This window comes from Erythrolamprus reginae, chromosome 3 (genome assembly GCF_031021105.1).
Source record: "Erythrolamprus reginae isolate rEryReg1 chromosome 3, rEryReg1.hap1, whole genome shotgun sequence".
In the NCBI taxonomy this organism is placed as follows: domain Eukaryota; kingdom Metazoa; phylum Chordata; class Lepidosauria; order Squamata; family Dipsadidae; genus Erythrolamprus; species Erythrolamprus reginae.
This window is the reverse complement of record NC_091952.1, coordinates 69,859,174-69,876,725: the sequence shown is the minus strand read 5'-3', so window position 1 is coordinate 69,876,725 and position 17,552 is coordinate 69,859,174. Positions and strand designations below refer to the sequence as shown.

Below are 17,552 nucleotides of genomic sequence, written 5' to 3'. Positions count from 1 at the left end.
TGTTCTGTCATTTTATATTCAATGATTTTAGTGTTTGCAATGTTTAATATGCTGTGAGCCACCTTGAAATGAGATGGGTGGCAAATGAATAGATAAATATTACTTATTTAAAAATCCTAACTTAATGTTAGGTAATAATGTCAATGGAAAGAAAAGGAACAAAGTCAGAGTGGTAATGAATCAAAATATCCTTCTCTAACCTTAATTGCGTGTCCAATACACTGAAGGGCACAAGGTTAGGAAAGGTTGAAATTTTGTACAGGAATTATTTTATTCTCATAACATATATTTCTATATTCGGTATTTGTTCTGCAGGGCTAAATATCAAGAGACATAGATGACAATCTTGGTATTACAGGAAACATGGTAGTTGCTATTTATGGAGCCAGTATAGCACAGGTGAACTTTCTGCTTTTGAAAAGCTGCAGTGATAAAATAATTTCCAAGCTGTATATCCCATCTAAGAACCGTAAAGGATTCTCCTGAGCTGAGAACCCAAAGAAGAATTTTGCAAGGATCTGTCTGAGAAAGAGGTAAAGGAAAGAGTTAAGATAAAGAATAATTCACACCAAAATCACAAAACAAATATTTCTCACTGTACATACATTCATGCCTTTTATCTAACTGAAATCTTTCTCTCTTACGTGCACATCAACAATAAATTTGATCCTTATATGAGATAAGGAGACTTGCAGACATAATCCAGATTCCTTGCAATATCTGTTCATGCTATTATACATTAAAAAAAATGAAGCAAAGAATTTAGATCTGATTGCCTTTACATTAGAAAAAATTACCCTTATCTTTCTTGACGGTAAACTGGGGTACTAGGACTAATTTATCTTCATAAATGAGATTTATCACATCTGATTAAAAAAAGAAGAACTATGGTTTTTAAAATGATCACAGAAGGCTGAGCATTATTTTATAAATTAATATAACTGGCAAATGGTGTAGCTAAATATGGTCTCGGGACTTTATGATTTTCCATTTTATCCCAGGATGGGGAGTAGCCTTAGATTAGTTCTATATAAAATGATATGCAGTGGTACTTCTACCTAAGAACACCTCTACTTATGAACTTTTCTAGATAAGAACCGGGTGTTCAAGATTTTTTTGCCTTTTCTCAGGAACCATTTTCCACTTACAAACCTGATCCTCTGAAACTGTTATCGGAAAAGGCAGGAAGAAGCCTCCATGGGGCCTCTCTAGGAATCAGCCTCTCTGGGAGGAAACAGGGCTGGAAAAATGCAGGGAGAAGCTTCTGTGGGGCCTCTCTAGGAAACTCCTGGGAGGAAACCAGGTTGGAAAAGATGGGGAGAAGCCTCTGTGGGGCTTATCTAGGAATCTCCTGAGAGGAAACAGGGCCTGTTTCAGTTCTTTGCCTCAGAGAAAATCTCCTGGGAGGAAAGAGGGCCTTCACCCTCCCTGTGGTTTCCCCAATTGCATTCATTATTTGCTTTTACGTTGATTGCTATGGGAAAAATTGCTTCTTCTTACAAACTTTTCTACTTAAGAACCTAGTCATTGAACAAATTAAATTCATAAGTAGAGGTACCACTGTACTTATTTTGCATTTTTCAGTTTTTGCCTCGGAGAAAGTGCACCAACATAAATGCATAGGTGGTCTTGGATTATTATCGGATCTAAGATTAATTCCTGAAGCTTCTATTCAGGTTGATATCTAATGTTCTCCAACTGACTTGAGTGGCAGTTTATCCTACCTTATTCTTCATCTGATTTCCCAGATATCATCATTCTGGAACTGCAAACGTAACAGAAACATCATGAACTAATACCTAAAATTAGGATCCATTCAGTTCCCTTTATATAATATGGGTCTTCACCTGCCCACCTAAGCAATCTTAATGATGGAACATTATTAATTAACTCCCAAGCAATATTAATGATGTCTGTAATAAGGAGAAAAAGAATTAGAAAAATACACAGGCTCTTATGCAGAAAGATGCTATAAGGTTTAAGTGTTCACTTGGAGATGCTTATTTCTCAAACTGGAGGTAAAGTGTTGGGGTCCATGTGCGGCCAATGGGGCTGGCTGCAGTGTCAGATGGGAGGAGGTTGGGGAGAATCATGTGCCAGTCCTGGGGGCTGAGGAAGATTTGGACGAGGGCTCTGCATCAGAGACAGGAGAGGGAGCTAGATAGCAGTGAGGTAGGGGAACAGCTGGAGCCTGTTCCTAGTGTGCACATATGCAGAGTGGCCAGAAGACAAAAACAACTAAGAAAGCAGGGTCAACTTGGGAATAAAGCCAGACCTTGGAGATTTATTTATGTATTAGATTTGTATGCCGCCCCTCTCCGAAGACTCAGAGCAGCTCACAACAGGAATACTAAATACAAATCCAATTATTAAAAAAGCAAAACAATTAAAAACCCTTGATTAAAAACACTCATACAACCCAAACAAACCATACATAAAACGGAGCGGCCGAGGGGAATCAATTTCCCCATGCCTGGTGGTAAAGGTGGTTTTTTAGGAGTTTGTGAAAGGCAAGGAGGGTGGGGGCAGTCCTAATCTCTGGGAGAAGTTGATTCCAGAGGGTCGGGGCCACCACAGAGAAGGCTCTTCCCCTTCTCTTCCCCACAGATGATTGGCCCCTCCCATAGGAAACAAAAGAGGAGCGAACGGGAGTGGGCTGTTGTGACTCTAATAGACCCTGTGCCAAGTTTTGCCTCACTTTGGGGATGAGGTGAATGAGATGGCTGTTATGGTTGCTGTAAGCAATTTAGGTGATAGAAACCGAAGCAGATGTGGGGGGGAGAAACAAGACCTCTTGTGCCAATCCTATCAGCAGGAATGGGCAATCTGGTACCCTCCAGATTCTATGAATTACAACTCACTTTAAACTTGGCAAATGCTAAGGCTTGCAAATGTTAGCGTTCCAAAAATTGGATGAACCAGATTGCCCGAATCTGCCTGCATGGCATAATTAATACTTGGAGTTATAAAGCCTTTAGAGAAAGTCACTCACACTCTCCCATCCACTTTTCACAATTACAATAACTCCAAGTGCCACCTATAATAAAAGTCAATTATGATGGGGAAAGGGCTAATCTTCCTAATAATCTATTATGGAGTACTCAGGGCTCAGCCATCTTCTTCCCGCTGTTTGATACATACACAAAGCCACCAGATGAAGTAGCATAAATTGTGGTTGATATTAAGTTACTGTATAAATTTCCATTCTTATGTGGCTAGGATAGTTAGATAGAATGGGATTCTTTATTGGCCAAGTGTGATTGGACACACAAGGAATTTGTCTTTGGTGCATATGCTCTCGGTGTACATAAAAGAAAATATAGATTTGTCAAGAATCATGTGGTACAACACTTAATGATTGTCATTATGTGGCTAGGAGATATAGTTGATGTCTTGATCCAGTGCCTAGAAACTATTGGTGGAAATAGGCATGTCACTGAATCCAGCAAATGGCTATGGATCCCAAAGCCAGATGAATCTAAAGCTAGGCTTCACTGAAAGAACTTGCTTCACAATCTAGTGATCCTCCTGAAATCAAGGTCCCTGCTTGAACAGCAAGTGAAGGTCATGAATGGGGGAGGAGAGTTTGTACAATTATATCATGTACATCAGTTGCAGACTGGACTCTCTGTAAACCACTTAGACAGGGCTGTAAATGCTAATGCTATAAGGGCAGACTAGATGGACCAGGAGGTCTTTTTCTGCCGTCAGACTTCTATGTTACTATGTTTCTAATGCTAAAATGGTGAATTATCCTATTTTCTTTTTCTTTTTTAAATTTATATGCCAACCATCTTCCTGACTTATTAGCATTTTCAAAAGGGTGTTGGTTTGTGTATTAATCTTAATTACATATTCAGCTTGCTCTTTTAAATTTAATTCGTTTACTCAGTGCTAACAATTCAACCATTCATTTGTCCCCTGGTTTTACTTGGTTTTACCTGCTGTTTCTGTCTTTCTCTTATCTTTTTAACTGTATGAGCTATTTTTACCCCTCTTGTATACGCTTAGAGTAAGGACATATAGATATATATTTATGTCAGGAAATAAAATCACTTCCTTTTTTATTCTTTGAAGATATTTGTTTTTGTGTAATATCTGCAGTCATAGCTCACCTTCTAAACTTCTTTTTTGATGCTTCCATATTATTTTCAGGGGGCTACGATCTGCCCGTATATTCAAATTGATCTCCACTTTATCTATCATTTTGCTTACTTCTTTATGGCCCATATCATATCTATTCTCAAGAAAGATTTGTGAGGGTTCGAATAAAAAGTATGTTTTAAATAATTATAAGTCTTATGGAACCTCTTGAGGGGTTCCACAACTTTTTTGGGTGGAATTGCAACAAAGCATTCAAGTGCAAACAAGAGACAAAATACATACATACCTTTTACATTCAATTTGCAATCCACAGAGGCTTCACCAAAAGCGTTCACAGCTTTGCATGTGTAGACACCACCATCAAAAGGGCAAGGTTTGCGGATTTCTAGACAGCAAATTCCCTGGTCCATGTGCACTAGATACTTTGGGTCTTCTTGAATCTCCCTTTGGTTTTTCATCCAGATCACTTTGGGCTAAAATCAAGTAAAGACACCGAAGTGCATAGATATCCCAAAATGCAGTTCAGCAGGATAAGCTAGTTAGCATAGGTATATAAACACTTTCTCTTCATTACATTTCTATTCTTACAGTCACCCCCTTGTCTGCATTAAGTGGGCTAATTTATACCAGTTATCTGTCAGTATTGTTTTAGTTTGCATCATCCTATATCTCCTATTCCTTTCTTCTATTCCTATATCTCTTCTTCTATTCTTTCATTGATATGTTCTATTACTATATCTTCTTTTCTATTCTTTCATAGATATATTTTACTATGAGTATCTCCTCTATAACCTTCATCGTGTATTTTACTATGTGTGTATATATATTTACTATGTGTGTATACATATATATATGTGTGTATCACTTGTTTTTGCTAAAAATTTAAAATTAAGGGAGACTAGGATAGCGCTATTTTGGCCTTGTTCTGGCCTCATCAGCTAGCCATACCCTTACTGGGATTTGATCCTGGGGCCTCTGCCTTGTAAGGCAGAGAATTAACCTCTAGGCCACCAGATCTGATCCCTTCAGCTTTGTACCAGGGAGGGGCTATATGTTTTTTCTGTTGAATTACCCTGGTATATTGAAGGAACGTCACAGCTCCTTTTTGCCTCTAGGCCCAACCCAGGGCCATTTCAAGGCAGTTAATTTATTCATAGCCAACAAACTATGTTCTGTATGTATCACTTGTTTTTGCTGAAATTTTATATATATATAATATATATATATATATATATATATATATATATATATATATATATATATATACCCACTAAAACCCTCATTGTGTATTGGACTATCTAACTAACTAACTAACTAACTAACTAACTAAATAAATAAATAAATAAATAAATAAATAAATAAATAAATAAATAAATAAATAAATAAATAAATAAATAAATAAATAAATAAATAAATAAATAAATAAATTTCTCCCCTATCTGCACTGTAACAGCTACATATCTATCTGAATTCTATAGCTACTATATTTCTGGAGAAACTGTCAGGTCTCCAGGGAGTTAGATATTCTGTCTTCAAGTAGTTGAATTTATTTGTTACATCATTTTGCTTCATAAAATTTTAGAAGAGATGGAACTTGTGGTTGGAAAGTAGGATGCATCACTTTCAACATAAGCAAGTATGGCCTTGCGAAAGGAAATGGAAATCTGACACTTGCTTGGGGAATTTGATTTTTGCAAGGTCTGATGTGAAGAACATGAGGATATAGTCTAATCTGAAGATTGAAATATAGCTATCCATTACTATTACATTTCCTGCAGTGATACAGTGCAGTGATGCATTCAATATTGCCAAGATTTATTTATATAATTTAGATAGGTTGATGGAAAACATGTATTTGTAGGAAAAATACTTAGAAACATATATTTGGGGAGAAAAAGTTGACATTTTAAAATACAAATTTTCACAAAAACCTTTACAAAAGGAAATATACCATTATGGAAATACATGAGAAAGATGTAGATCAGATTATAAATCAAAAGTAAGAAAGATCCCTATTTCTTTTTAAGGGCAAAAGAGATTAGTTTTCTCAATTCACCACCCTTCCTATAATCTACTATGGCAATGATGGCAAACCTTTTTTCCCTCGGGTGCTGAAAGAGCGTGGGCACGCACTATCGCGCATGCATGAATGCCCACACCCATAATTCAATGCTTGGGGAGAGCAAAAAAAGTTTTTCCCACCCCCTGGAGGCCCTCTGTGGTGGCTAGAAACGGCTTGTTTCCTAACTTCTATGGGCCCAGTAGGCTTGTATTTCCCCCTCCCCAGGCTCCAAAGGCTTCCCTGGAGCCAGGAGATGCTAAAAATGCCCTCCCCCAACCCCCGAAGGCTCTCTGGAAGCCATAAACGCCCTCCCTGAGCCTCTGTGCAAGCCAAAAATCAGATGACCAGCACACACATGCACGTTGGAGCTGAGCTAGGGCAACAGCTCATGTGCCAGCAGATATGGCTTTGTAGCACCCGTGCAGTTGCAGTTCAGTAGGCATCACATTTCATAACAGGACCCACCTTTGGGAAGCCTCGTACACAGCAGAAGAGCTGAGTGCTATAGCCCTGGGTAGTGGTTCTGTCTACCAGTGGCTGAGTGAATTTGGGAGGTTCACAGACATCCCGGCTATGGAACTTCTCTGGTTTGTACACAATTCCTACAAAAACAAGGAGATCTTATTTTGAGATGTTTTGAATCATAAAGTAAATCAACAGAAAGTGGGGGCAGGTAATCTTTCATTGAGGATGAGGATAACAATGTAAATATGAGAACATGTAAATATGAGACCTTTGCGATTACATCACAAGCAACTGTGTCCTCTTCGCCGACGATGTAAAACACTTCAATACCACCTATAACACAACTACTCTCCAAAAAGACCTGAACTCTGTTTCTGAATGGTCCAACACATGGCAACTCCAAATCTCAACTAGCAAATGCTCTGTCCTACACATTGGGAAAAAGAATCTGAACTCCAAATAGGAACTGAATAATCAAATTATCACAGAAAATCCCCACTCGGTTAAAGACCTCGGTATACTAACAACAAAAGATTTAAGTGCCAAAGCCCACTACACCAACATAGCCAAGAAGGCTTCAAGAGTTGTAAACCTAATCCTACGTAGCTTCTGCTCTGGCAATCTCACACTACTTACCAGAGCTTACAAAACTTTTGCCAGACCCATCCTCGAATACAGCTCATCTGTTTGGAACCCATATCACATCTCAGACATCAACACCCTTGAAAATGTCCAAAGATACTTCACCAGAAGAGCCCTTCAATCCTGGGCCTAGAAAGCCTAGAAGTAAGACATCTTAAACAAGATCTAAGTATTACCCGCAAGATCATATGCTGCAACGTCCTGCCTGTCGGTGACTACTTCAGCTTCAACCACAACAACATAAGAGCACACAACAGATTTAAACTTAATATTAACCGCTCCAAACTTGACTGTAAAAAATATGACTTCAGTAACCGAGTTATCGAAGCGTGGAACTCATTACCGGACTCCATAGTGTCATCCCCAAACCCCTAACAATTTACCCTTAGATTATCTATGGTTGACCTATCCAGATTCCTAAGAGGTCAGTAAGGGGCGAGTATAAGTGCACTATAGTGCCTTCCATCCTCTGTCCTATTGCTCTCCTATATCTCCTATACCTTTCTTCTATTCCTATATCTCTTCTTCTATTCTTTCATTGATATACTTTATCTTCTCTATAACCTTCATCATGTATTTTACTATGTGTATATATATATATATATACCCACTAAACCCTCCTTGTGTATTGGATAAAAAATAAATAAATAAATAAATAAAAATAAAATAAAATAACAATAAATAAAATAACAATAAAAAAACAACAACAACAGAGTTGGAAGGGACCTTGGAGGCCTTCTAGTCCAACCCCCTGCTTGGGCAGAAGACTCTACACTACTTCAGACAGATGATTATCTAACATCTTCTTTAAAACTTCCAGTGTTTCACAATGATTCACTCATAATGAAGGAGCAAAATATTTAAAGAATTGGGGATTGTGCAGACGAATTTGAGGTTTCCTTAACTTAGAAGTGTGCACAGATAACCTTGAAAGGCATATGCAAGAACAGTCAAGGCAAGAAAGAAACTCAGACTTGGAAAAGAAATTCAAAATAACCAGTCAGTTTAAGGTAAGGGTCAGCATTATAATGGACAGAATGACCTATAATGACCTTGAGCAGCAATGTAATTGATTTTCCCAAGAGGCCACATGAGAACCTGGGATTGTTGTGGAGAGCTGCTGCATCACCCACACTAACACCCCTTGCTCCTGCCGACTCCCCCCCCCCCTGACAATGTCCCATCCACACCAGCAACACTCAACTCAACTCTTCCCCTTACAATGATACCCATCTGTTGCCACCTAACTTCATGAGCCGGATTGAGGTAGCCCCTGGGCTGGAATTATTTATTTATTTATTGTTTTTGTATCCCGCCCCTCTCCATAGACTCGGGGCGGCTAACAACAGTAGCAGTTAGCTGAAGTAGCCTGTAGCCTGAAGTAGCCTCCAACCACTGCGACACCCCAGCTCCAATCACACTTGGCCAATAAAGAATTCCATCCTGTTCTGTTCTGTTCTGTTCTCCTATTCCATTCCCTTCCATTCCATTTGAACCCTGATTCCTCCCTACCCAAAAGGGTCTTGGTATACTAAAGCAGGGCTGCTGGGCAGTCATTTGCAGATCTAAAACGACGATGACCTGCCCTATCCTGAAGAGATGATATTTTATGATTTACTATATTTTTGATTCTCATTTCAAAACAGTAAGCAAAAACTGCCAGTTCCCAAAATGTAGTGGCTTGGCTTGGGAAGATTTGAGACCTGGAATAGTTTGGAGAGCCACTTATACCTCTGAGGTTTCAGGTTGTCCACGTCTGTGATGAAGAAACAGCAGGATCCTTCTTTTCCATTGTGCTTCATTAGCCTTACCTGATTTTGTTATATGCGTTGCATTCTTTGTGACAGCAGGCATTTCACTTAGACCACAAGGATTTTCTGAGAAAACCTGGAAGGAGTAACTGTTGCCAATGATGAGATCAGATACTGTGCAGCTTGTATGATTGTAATGTTCCAAAACTGTGAACCATTGCTGAGGAACAAGGCAGAAAGACCTTTAAACATTGACACACCCCATTCAGGGAATTCAACATTTTGCAGAAAATAGTTACGTTTTTTGCATGGCCTAAAAAGGCAAGCGCAATGATTTAACCTTGACCTCCAAATTACATACAATGGTGGAAAAAACAGCTCTTACATCTTACTACTTAGAATATGTATGCTAACGTATCACATGTTGCTGCTGAATTTTAAAAATAGACTAGGATGGCACTATTTCGGCCTTGTTCTGGCCTCATCAGCTAGCCATACCCTTATTGGGATTTGATCCTGGGGCTTCTGCTTTGTAAAGCAGAGAATTAACCTCTACAGGATCTGATCCCTTCAGCTTTGTTCCAGGGAGGGGCTATATGTTTTTTCTGTTGGATCACCCTGGTATATATACATATATATTATATTTGTGTGTGTGTGTTTGTGTGTGTGTAAGAGAGAGAGAAAGAAAGAGATGCTACATCTCAAGACATATACACAAATAGAAATATTGTGAAGTATGTTTCTACCTGTTCTGCCAACGTGTCTCAACCGCCCGTAATTACAGGGTAATTAGTCCAGGAAGACGCACACCACACGATAAAAGGAAAACCCAAAAGTTTTTATAAACAGAAAAACAGAAACAGCTCCCTTTTTAAATGTCAAAGGGATTTTCTGGTACACACAAGGCACAGGTTAAATGCAGTCCAATTGCTCACCCAATAACTGGGAAATTGAGTCCAATTCTAAAGTCCAGAGATTCCACACACACAATCCTGAAGAGCAAAAATCACAATCTTGACGAAACAATGAATCAGATAAACTGCCATGAGGCTAAAACACCAGGCTGCACTTTTATCTGTAGCACTAATTACAGCAGCCCCATCCAACCACAGCTAGCCTCATTTTCTCTTGTAATAATCCTTCAGTTGTTGTCTCTATGCATCACTCTATGCATGCGTGGATGTGTCATTAATTCTTGTTCAGAATCCAGGGATGATACAGATGACTGATCTCCTCCTGGACTTTCTGCCAAACTCCCCTCTTCCCTGTTACTCATGCTTCCTTGGTCAGTGGAGACTTCGTCGGCAGATTCTACTGGGAGCAAAACAGGCCTGCGGCGTGTGGATGTCTCCCCCACATCCACATCCACACTCCTTGGGGCAGGAGCTGGGCCAGACCCAACCACAACACTACCAAACATGCACAACCTCAGGTTTAAATAAATATTATTATGATTTATTAGATTTGTATGCCACCCCTCTCCGCAGACTCGGGGTGGCTCACAACAATAATAAAACAATGTACAAAGAACAAATCTAATATTTAAAAAGTATCTAACACCCATTATTTAAAAAACATACAACACAAGCATACCATACGTAAAACTATATAGGCCTGGGGGAGATGTCTCAATTCTCCCATGCCTGATGGCAGAGGTGGGTTTTAAGGAGTTTGCGAAAGACAAGGAGGGTGGGGGCAATCCTAATCTAGCTGAGGGACCAAGTCTGTCTCAGGGATTTTGAATGGACAACCAGCAAAAATGTCTTTTTAAAAACACAAACTATGTTGTGGTATTATTATTTTGGCAGAATTGAAGAAGGAAACATTCACAAGGGAAATATATTTGCTGGACTAAATGCACATTGATTTATAGAGTTATTTACTGTAGTTGATTAGCAGTTTTTTTAAAAACGACTATTTTTTCAACCATGATTTACCTTCATTTTCCATACCGTGGTACTGCATTAATCATACTTTTAAAAGATTAAAACAACTATTCAGGGATTTTCCATAATATAACATTACTCTTATTCATTTCTTAACCTCATTCCCACCCCCTAATTCCGCTGAGGGAAAATTCTATGTAGGTAAGAGTTCATTTTACACCAAAGATGATCTTATCAATTGATAGTAGCAACATCAAAACCAGTAAGAAATTCCAAAAAAATGTCTGGATTTATTTAATGACCTCATGATTCTCAACATCTACAGTGATTTACTTAACAAGAATGGCAAAAAAAGGTTGTAAATTTGGCCAAAGACTCATTTAACAACCATTTTGCTTAGCAACAGAAATGCTGGTCCTAATTGCAGTTGCACATTAAGGACTACCTGTATAATGTTTGAATAAAATTATGTAATGAAAAAAGGTACAGTGGTACCTCTACTTACGAACTTAATTCATTCCATGACCAGGTTCTTAAGTAGAAAAGTTTGTAAGAAGAAGCAATTTTTCCCATAGGAATCAATGTAAAAGCAAATAATGTGTGCGATTGGGGAAACCACAGGGAGGGTGGAGGCCCTGTTTCCTCCCAGGAGATTCCTAAAGAGGCCCCTCAGAGGCTACCCCCCCACCTTTTCCGGCCCTGTTTCCTCCCAGGAGATTCCTAGAGAGGCCCCACAGAGGCTTCTCCCCGCCTTTTCCAGTGACAGTTTCGGAGGCTCAGGTTTGTGAGTGGAAAATGATTCTTGAGTAGAGGCAAATAAATCTTGAACACCTGGTTCTTATCTATAGAAGTTCATAAGTAGGGGCATTCTTAGGTAGAGGTACCACTGTATTACCAAATTCTTTCCAATATTATAGAATGGTTCATTCCCTTAGTCCCAGTTTATGCCAAATCAGGGCCTAGATCGACATAGCCTAAATGGAAGAATATTGCTTGAAAGATAAATGATATTTGCTGGCTTATACCAGCTTATTAATAATACAGTATTCTGAGTTTTTGTCAAAGTAAAAACTTATCATAAATAGCATAGTAATAGGTTAGCTAAATCCATTGAAGCATATGTATTGAGAATGACTATAGAACCACCATTATCCTCACAAGATCTTTCGTTTCACTTTCCCCCATTCGATCCTGACTCCTTTCTTTATAAAAGGCTGTATTTTGTGCACTGAATAGCTCTTACCTGAGTCTTCATATCTGCTTTTTGAACTGTGTAGCCCTTGAGATCAGCATTGCCTTTATCTCGGGGTGGGTTCCACTCTAATGCGACATTAAAGCCCCAGGTGTCTACCACCTTCAGATTCTCAGGAGGGCCTGGTTTCTCTAAAAAGAAGAGAGCATCAATGTGCAAAGATCTCAAGTTGCCATGAAACCGAGGGGGAGAGAACTGAAGGAAGGGCTGGCTGCCCTAACTGAAGCTACGTTCCACAAATATTTCGAATGGAATGGAATGGAATGGAATAGAATGGAATGGAATGGAATAGTTCTGAAGACCTCACCTACAAAAAGATATTGATAAAATTGAACGGGTCCAAAGACAGGCTACAAAAATGGTGGAAAGTCTTAAGCATAAAACGTATCAGGAAAGACTTCATGAACTCAATCTGTATAATCTGGAGGACAGAGGGAAAAAGGGGGGACATGATCGAAACATTTAAATATGTTAAAGGGTTAAATAAGGTTCAGGAGGGAAGTGTTTTTAATAGGAAAGTGAACACAAGAACAAGGGGACACAATCTGAAGTTAGTTGGGGGAAAGATCAAAAGCAACATGAGAAAATATTATTTTACTGAAAGAGTAGTAGATAGAATTTTAGTAAAGATAGATAGTAGTAAATAGAATATAATTTTTATTGGCCAAGTGTGATTGGACACACAAGGAATTTGTCTTGGTGCATATGTTCTCACTGTACATAAAAGAAAAAATAAGTTTGTCAAGAATCATAAGGTACTTACCGGTAATGATAATCCAGGTACAAATAAGCAATCCAATCATAGTATTAGGAACCAGTCAAGATATATTGTAAGCATACAAGCAACCAAGTTACAGTCACACAGTCATCATATCATACACAATAATTGATTGTGTCCTAGGCTACTGGAGTCAGAAGGAGGGGTGTGGAGTTCACAACCCGCCAATGTGATTTATTGGAGAATGTGTTTTATTATATGTCCAATGTGAAGGGGGGGAACTAGGAACTCAGTTCTGGCTGCATCAGAGTATTGCCGGAATGCCTCTTCCAATAAATCTTTGTATTTCTTTTGGAATTTGGCTCATGGCTCCTGAATTAATTACGGCTTTTTCTGTAAACTTCACAGAGAGAGACACACATACAGATACTTCTGAATGCAAAAGAGACATCAGAATAAACAGGAAGACAAAACACTGTCCCACAATTGATTTCTCTAGTTCAATACTGTTAATGTTGACTGGAAACAGCCTTCTAGAGTTACAGTCAAGTGTCTTTCCAAATCCTTTCTGGAGATGCTGAAGATTAAACATGGAATTTCCTGTTCTAGCATTCAATTTCACTTCCCTTCCCAAAAGAGAACAAAATACTATACAGATAGTCCTCAGGTAACAATGGTAATTGGGATGCAAATTTCCGTCGCTAAGTGAAGCAATTGTACAGCGCAACGTCCCGTAACCACATCACTTAGGAGTGGCAATTCTGAGGCTCCCGGTTGCTGTTGTTAAACAAGGATTGATGGTCCTTGTTGGTTGGTTTGCAAGCAGCAGACCACCAGGCAGGTAAAGGCTGCTGCCAGGTGGGTGAAGAGGCACGGTTGGTCTATGCCGTGTGGTTCAGGCACAGCTAAGTTGGGGATGGCTGCTGCTGGGCAGGAGAGAATGTGAGCAATTTATTTATTTATTTATTTAGTTAGTTAGTTACTTAGTTATTTAGTTAGTCCACTACACAATGAGGGATTTAGTGAGTGTATGTATGTATGTATGTATGTATGTGTGTGTGTGTATGTGTGTACATACATACATACATACGCATACAAAAACACACATAGTAAAATACATGATGAAGGTTATAGAGGAGATACTAATAGTAAAATATATCTAAGAAGGAATAGAAAAGAAGATATAGGAATAGAACATAAGAGCAATAGGACAGGGGATGGAAGGCACTCTAGTGCACTTGTCCTCGCCCCTTACTGACCTCTTAGGAATCTGGATAGGTCAACCGTGCATAATCTAAGGGTAAATTGTTGGGGGTTTGGGGATGACACTATGGAGTCCGGTAATGAGTTCCATGCTTCGACAACTCAGTTACTGAAGTCATATTTTTTGCAGTCAAGTTTGGAGCGATTAATATTAAGTTTAACTCTGTTGTGTGCTCTTGTGTTGTTGTGGTTGAAGCTGAATTACTTGCCGACAGGCAGGAAGTTGCAGCATATGATCTTGTGGGCAATACTTAGATCTTGTTTAAGGCATCTTAGTTCTAGGCTTTCTAGGCCCAGGATTGTAAGTCTAGTTTCGTAGGGTATTCTGTTTCGAGTGGAGGAGTGAAGGGCTCTTCTGGTGAAGTATCTTTGGACATTTTCAAGGGTGTTGATGTCTGAGATGCGATATGGGTTCCAAACGGATGAACTGTATTCGAGGATGGGTCTGGCAAAAGTTTTGTAAGCTCTGGTAAGTAGTGTGAGATTGCCAGAGCAGAAGCTACGTAGGATTAGGTTTACAACTCTTGAAGCCTTCTTGGCTATATTGTTGTAGTGGGCTTTGGCACTTAAATATTTTGTTGTGGGTATACCGAGGTCTTTAACCGAATGGGATTACCTGCATGACTTGCCAGTTTTCCCATTGGATATCCTTGTGGGAAGCCAGCAAGGAAGGCTGGAAATGATGATTGTATGATGCAGAACCCTACAACTATGTTATGTGTGAGCCAGTTGCCATGTTCCCCAGATCATCATCATGTGACTGCAAAGGTACTTACAAAATTGGAACTTTGAGGACTGGTCATCAGTACCATTCCTTCAGTTGTTGTAACTATAAATAGTTGCCGAATGAGTTGTCATTAAATGAAGACTATAAGAATGTCTGAATACTGTCTCTTTCGAATTAAGATTTCCCCATCTTCAACCATTATGGGGAGGAGTATAGTTTTAATATGAGCAAAAACAGCTCTTAATCTTTTATATCTAAAACTTTCATTTAAATTATGTAAATAGATGAAAGGATATAATAGAAGGGCTATATCACAATCAATCCTCCAATGTGTGTTTATACTAGAACCAGCAGGTTCCTTGAAAATTTGTACTACAGTGATCCCTTGTGTTACAATCAGGGACCACCCGCGATAAACAAAAAACTGCAAAGTAGGGACGCTATATAGCATAAAAAATTTAAAGGATGCCCCCCACCACTACCACTGCCACCGCTCGCTCCTCCACCACTCGTCCCTCGTCCAGCGCTCCTTTTTACCTTAAATCAGGAGAGAATGGGAGGAGACAGGTGGTGGTGGTGAGAGAGAGGCTTCAAGCGCAGCAGCCATGGCCGTGGCCAGCACTTTGTCCGGCTCCATCCTCGCAGCTCCTGCGCCAGGCTCTCCTCCTCTGGAGCAATGCCGGAAGACAAGGAAGAGGAGGAGGCAAGGGGCTTGCAAGTGGCCACCCCCCCCCATAGCAAAAGGCTGGTGTGGTGGTCGGGGGGTTGCTATCGGGGCAGCAGGTGCCCACTGGCATTTGGTTTCCATGTTTGCCCCTGAGGGACGAGTGGTGGGGCCACGAGCCCCCTCCGAGGCCTGCAGAGGGGCAGATCGGTGCACGGTTGGAGCCTCGCAAGCCGCCCTCCCTCCAGCCAGGTTCCTTCCAGCCAGTGGCGCTCCCCCGCCCCGCCCCCTCGGAGCTGGAGTGAGCAGCAGCAGTGGCTGTCAGGCTACTACATTTAAAAAAAAAACCCGCGATGCACTGAAGCCACAAAAGGTGAACCATGAAGTGTATATGGTTTCTCATTTTGGAGAAGCTTGCTTCAATGGAGAAACATCTATGCAATTTAAATATTAGATAATTTATCAATTCATATAGTTTATTGTCCTTACCAATCACCAGGAGATCAAAGGTGGCCACATCTTCAAATTCATCTAAAATCTTAACACTTATTTGGTATTTCCCAGAATCTTTGCGTTGTGCTGCACGGATAAAGAATACAGAATCCTTCTCAGTGTTGCGTGTAATAACTTGTTTGGGGTCCAAAGATTGGCTTTCTTTGGTCCAGGTCACTTGGGGCTTTGGCTTTCCCTAAGAAATGGACATGAAAATGAATGGATGAGATTAAAAAATATTCAATTTAACTAAGATTTACACGCAAAGTTTAATCTACCACAGCATCATGTAGCTTGGTGCTTTCCATGAGGATTAACAGTAGGCCAGTGCTTATTAAAATACCAATGAGCAGGATATTTAAGGCCAGGTTTCAAAGATGAAGCCAATCTACTTTAGAAGACTAAAAATCTCATTGAGAAAAATACATTCAAATTCTACTCAAAAAAATATAATTAATTTGCTTTCACTCTCTCTGTCTGTGATTTAACTATAATATTGAATCAAATTTTCCATAAGATCATTCAGAAGTGGGTCATTTTACAGGAAGGCATTTATTTTATAATTATCTAAGTCTTGAATTTTTAAAGCAAGAATATTTCAATTTTTATGATGTTATTAGCTCTTGGTATGTTATCACTTGGAAGCCACTGTTTTTGTTTAAATCTTCTGTGAGTCAGAGAGGAGGGAAGGACTTGATAATAGGAGGTATGCTCTTAGATAAGTAAACAGCTGCCTCAATTGCAAAATTCAGCATAGGAAATACAGAAATAAAGTACAGTGATACAAACCCCTTGTCATACAAACTTTTCAAGATACAAACCCAGGGTTTAAGATTTTTTTGCCTCTTCTTCCAAACTATTTTTACCTTACAAACCCAAGCCGCCACCACTGGGATGCCCCGCCTCCAGACTTCCGTTGCCAGCAAAGCACCCGTTTTTGCGCTGCTGGGATTCCCCTGAGGCTCCCCTCCATGGGAAACACCACCTCTGGACTTCCGTGTTTTTGCGATGCTGCAGGGGAATCCCAGCAGCGCAAAAACGGGCGCTTCACTGACAACGGAAGTCCGGAGGTGGAGCCTCAGCGAAATCGCAGCATCACAAAAACCCGGAAGTCCGGGGGTGGGGTTTCCCATGGAGGGGAGCCTCAGGGAAATCCCAGCAGCGCAAAAACGGGCGCTTCGGCTGGCAAAAGGGGTGAGTTTTGGGCTTGCATGCATTAATCGCTTTTCCATTGATTCCTATGAGAAACATTATTTCGTCTTACAAACTTTTCAGCTTACAAACCTCGTCCCAGAACCAATTAAGTTCGTAAGACGAGGTATCACTGTATCACCAATTTCTGGTGATTTAAAGCCTTAAATTTACTTTATTAGATAGAAGATTTAATAATACCCATTGCAATGAATATATTTGTTACTGTGATTATAGAACATGTGCTTTCCGTGAACATACATTTTACATTACCATGAATATGCATTACATTACAGGAAAGAGCATTTTTATTGCTCTTTCCTGATTGCTTGGAT

General features: G+C 39.7%; 1 protein-coding gene across 3 annotated transcripts in view; it reads right to left on the bottom strand.

Moving 5' to 3' along the window:
- Positions 1 to 252: 252 nt before the first annotated feature.
- Positions 253 to 17,552, bottom strand: part of MYBPH (myosin binding protein H) — a 31,876-nt gene continuing 14,576 nt past the window's right edge. The window contains exons 5-11 of one of the 3 annotated variants that reach the window (XM_070748944.1): positions 16,024 to 16,222; positions 12,154 to 12,293; positions 9,085 to 9,244; positions 6,632 to 6,768; positions 4,391 to 4,577; positions 1,725 to 1,765; positions 253 to 522 (exon numbers count right to left, since the gene is read on the bottom strand). In XM_070748944.1, coding sequence (XP_070605045.1) covers positions 1,755 to 1,765; positions 4,391 to 4,577; positions 6,632 to 6,768; positions 9,085 to 9,244; positions 12,154 to 12,293; positions 16,024 to 16,222 — 834 coding nt within the window. In that variant the 3' untranslated portion in view covers positions 253 to 522; positions 1,725 to 1,754. The remainder of the gene's footprint in view (positions 523 to 1,724; positions 1,766 to 4,390; positions 4,578 to 6,631; positions 6,769 to 9,084; positions 9,245 to 12,153; positions 12,294 to 16,023; positions 16,223 to 17,552) is intronic. The other 2 variants (XM_070748945.1, XM_070748946.1) reach the window with 2 other exon arrangements.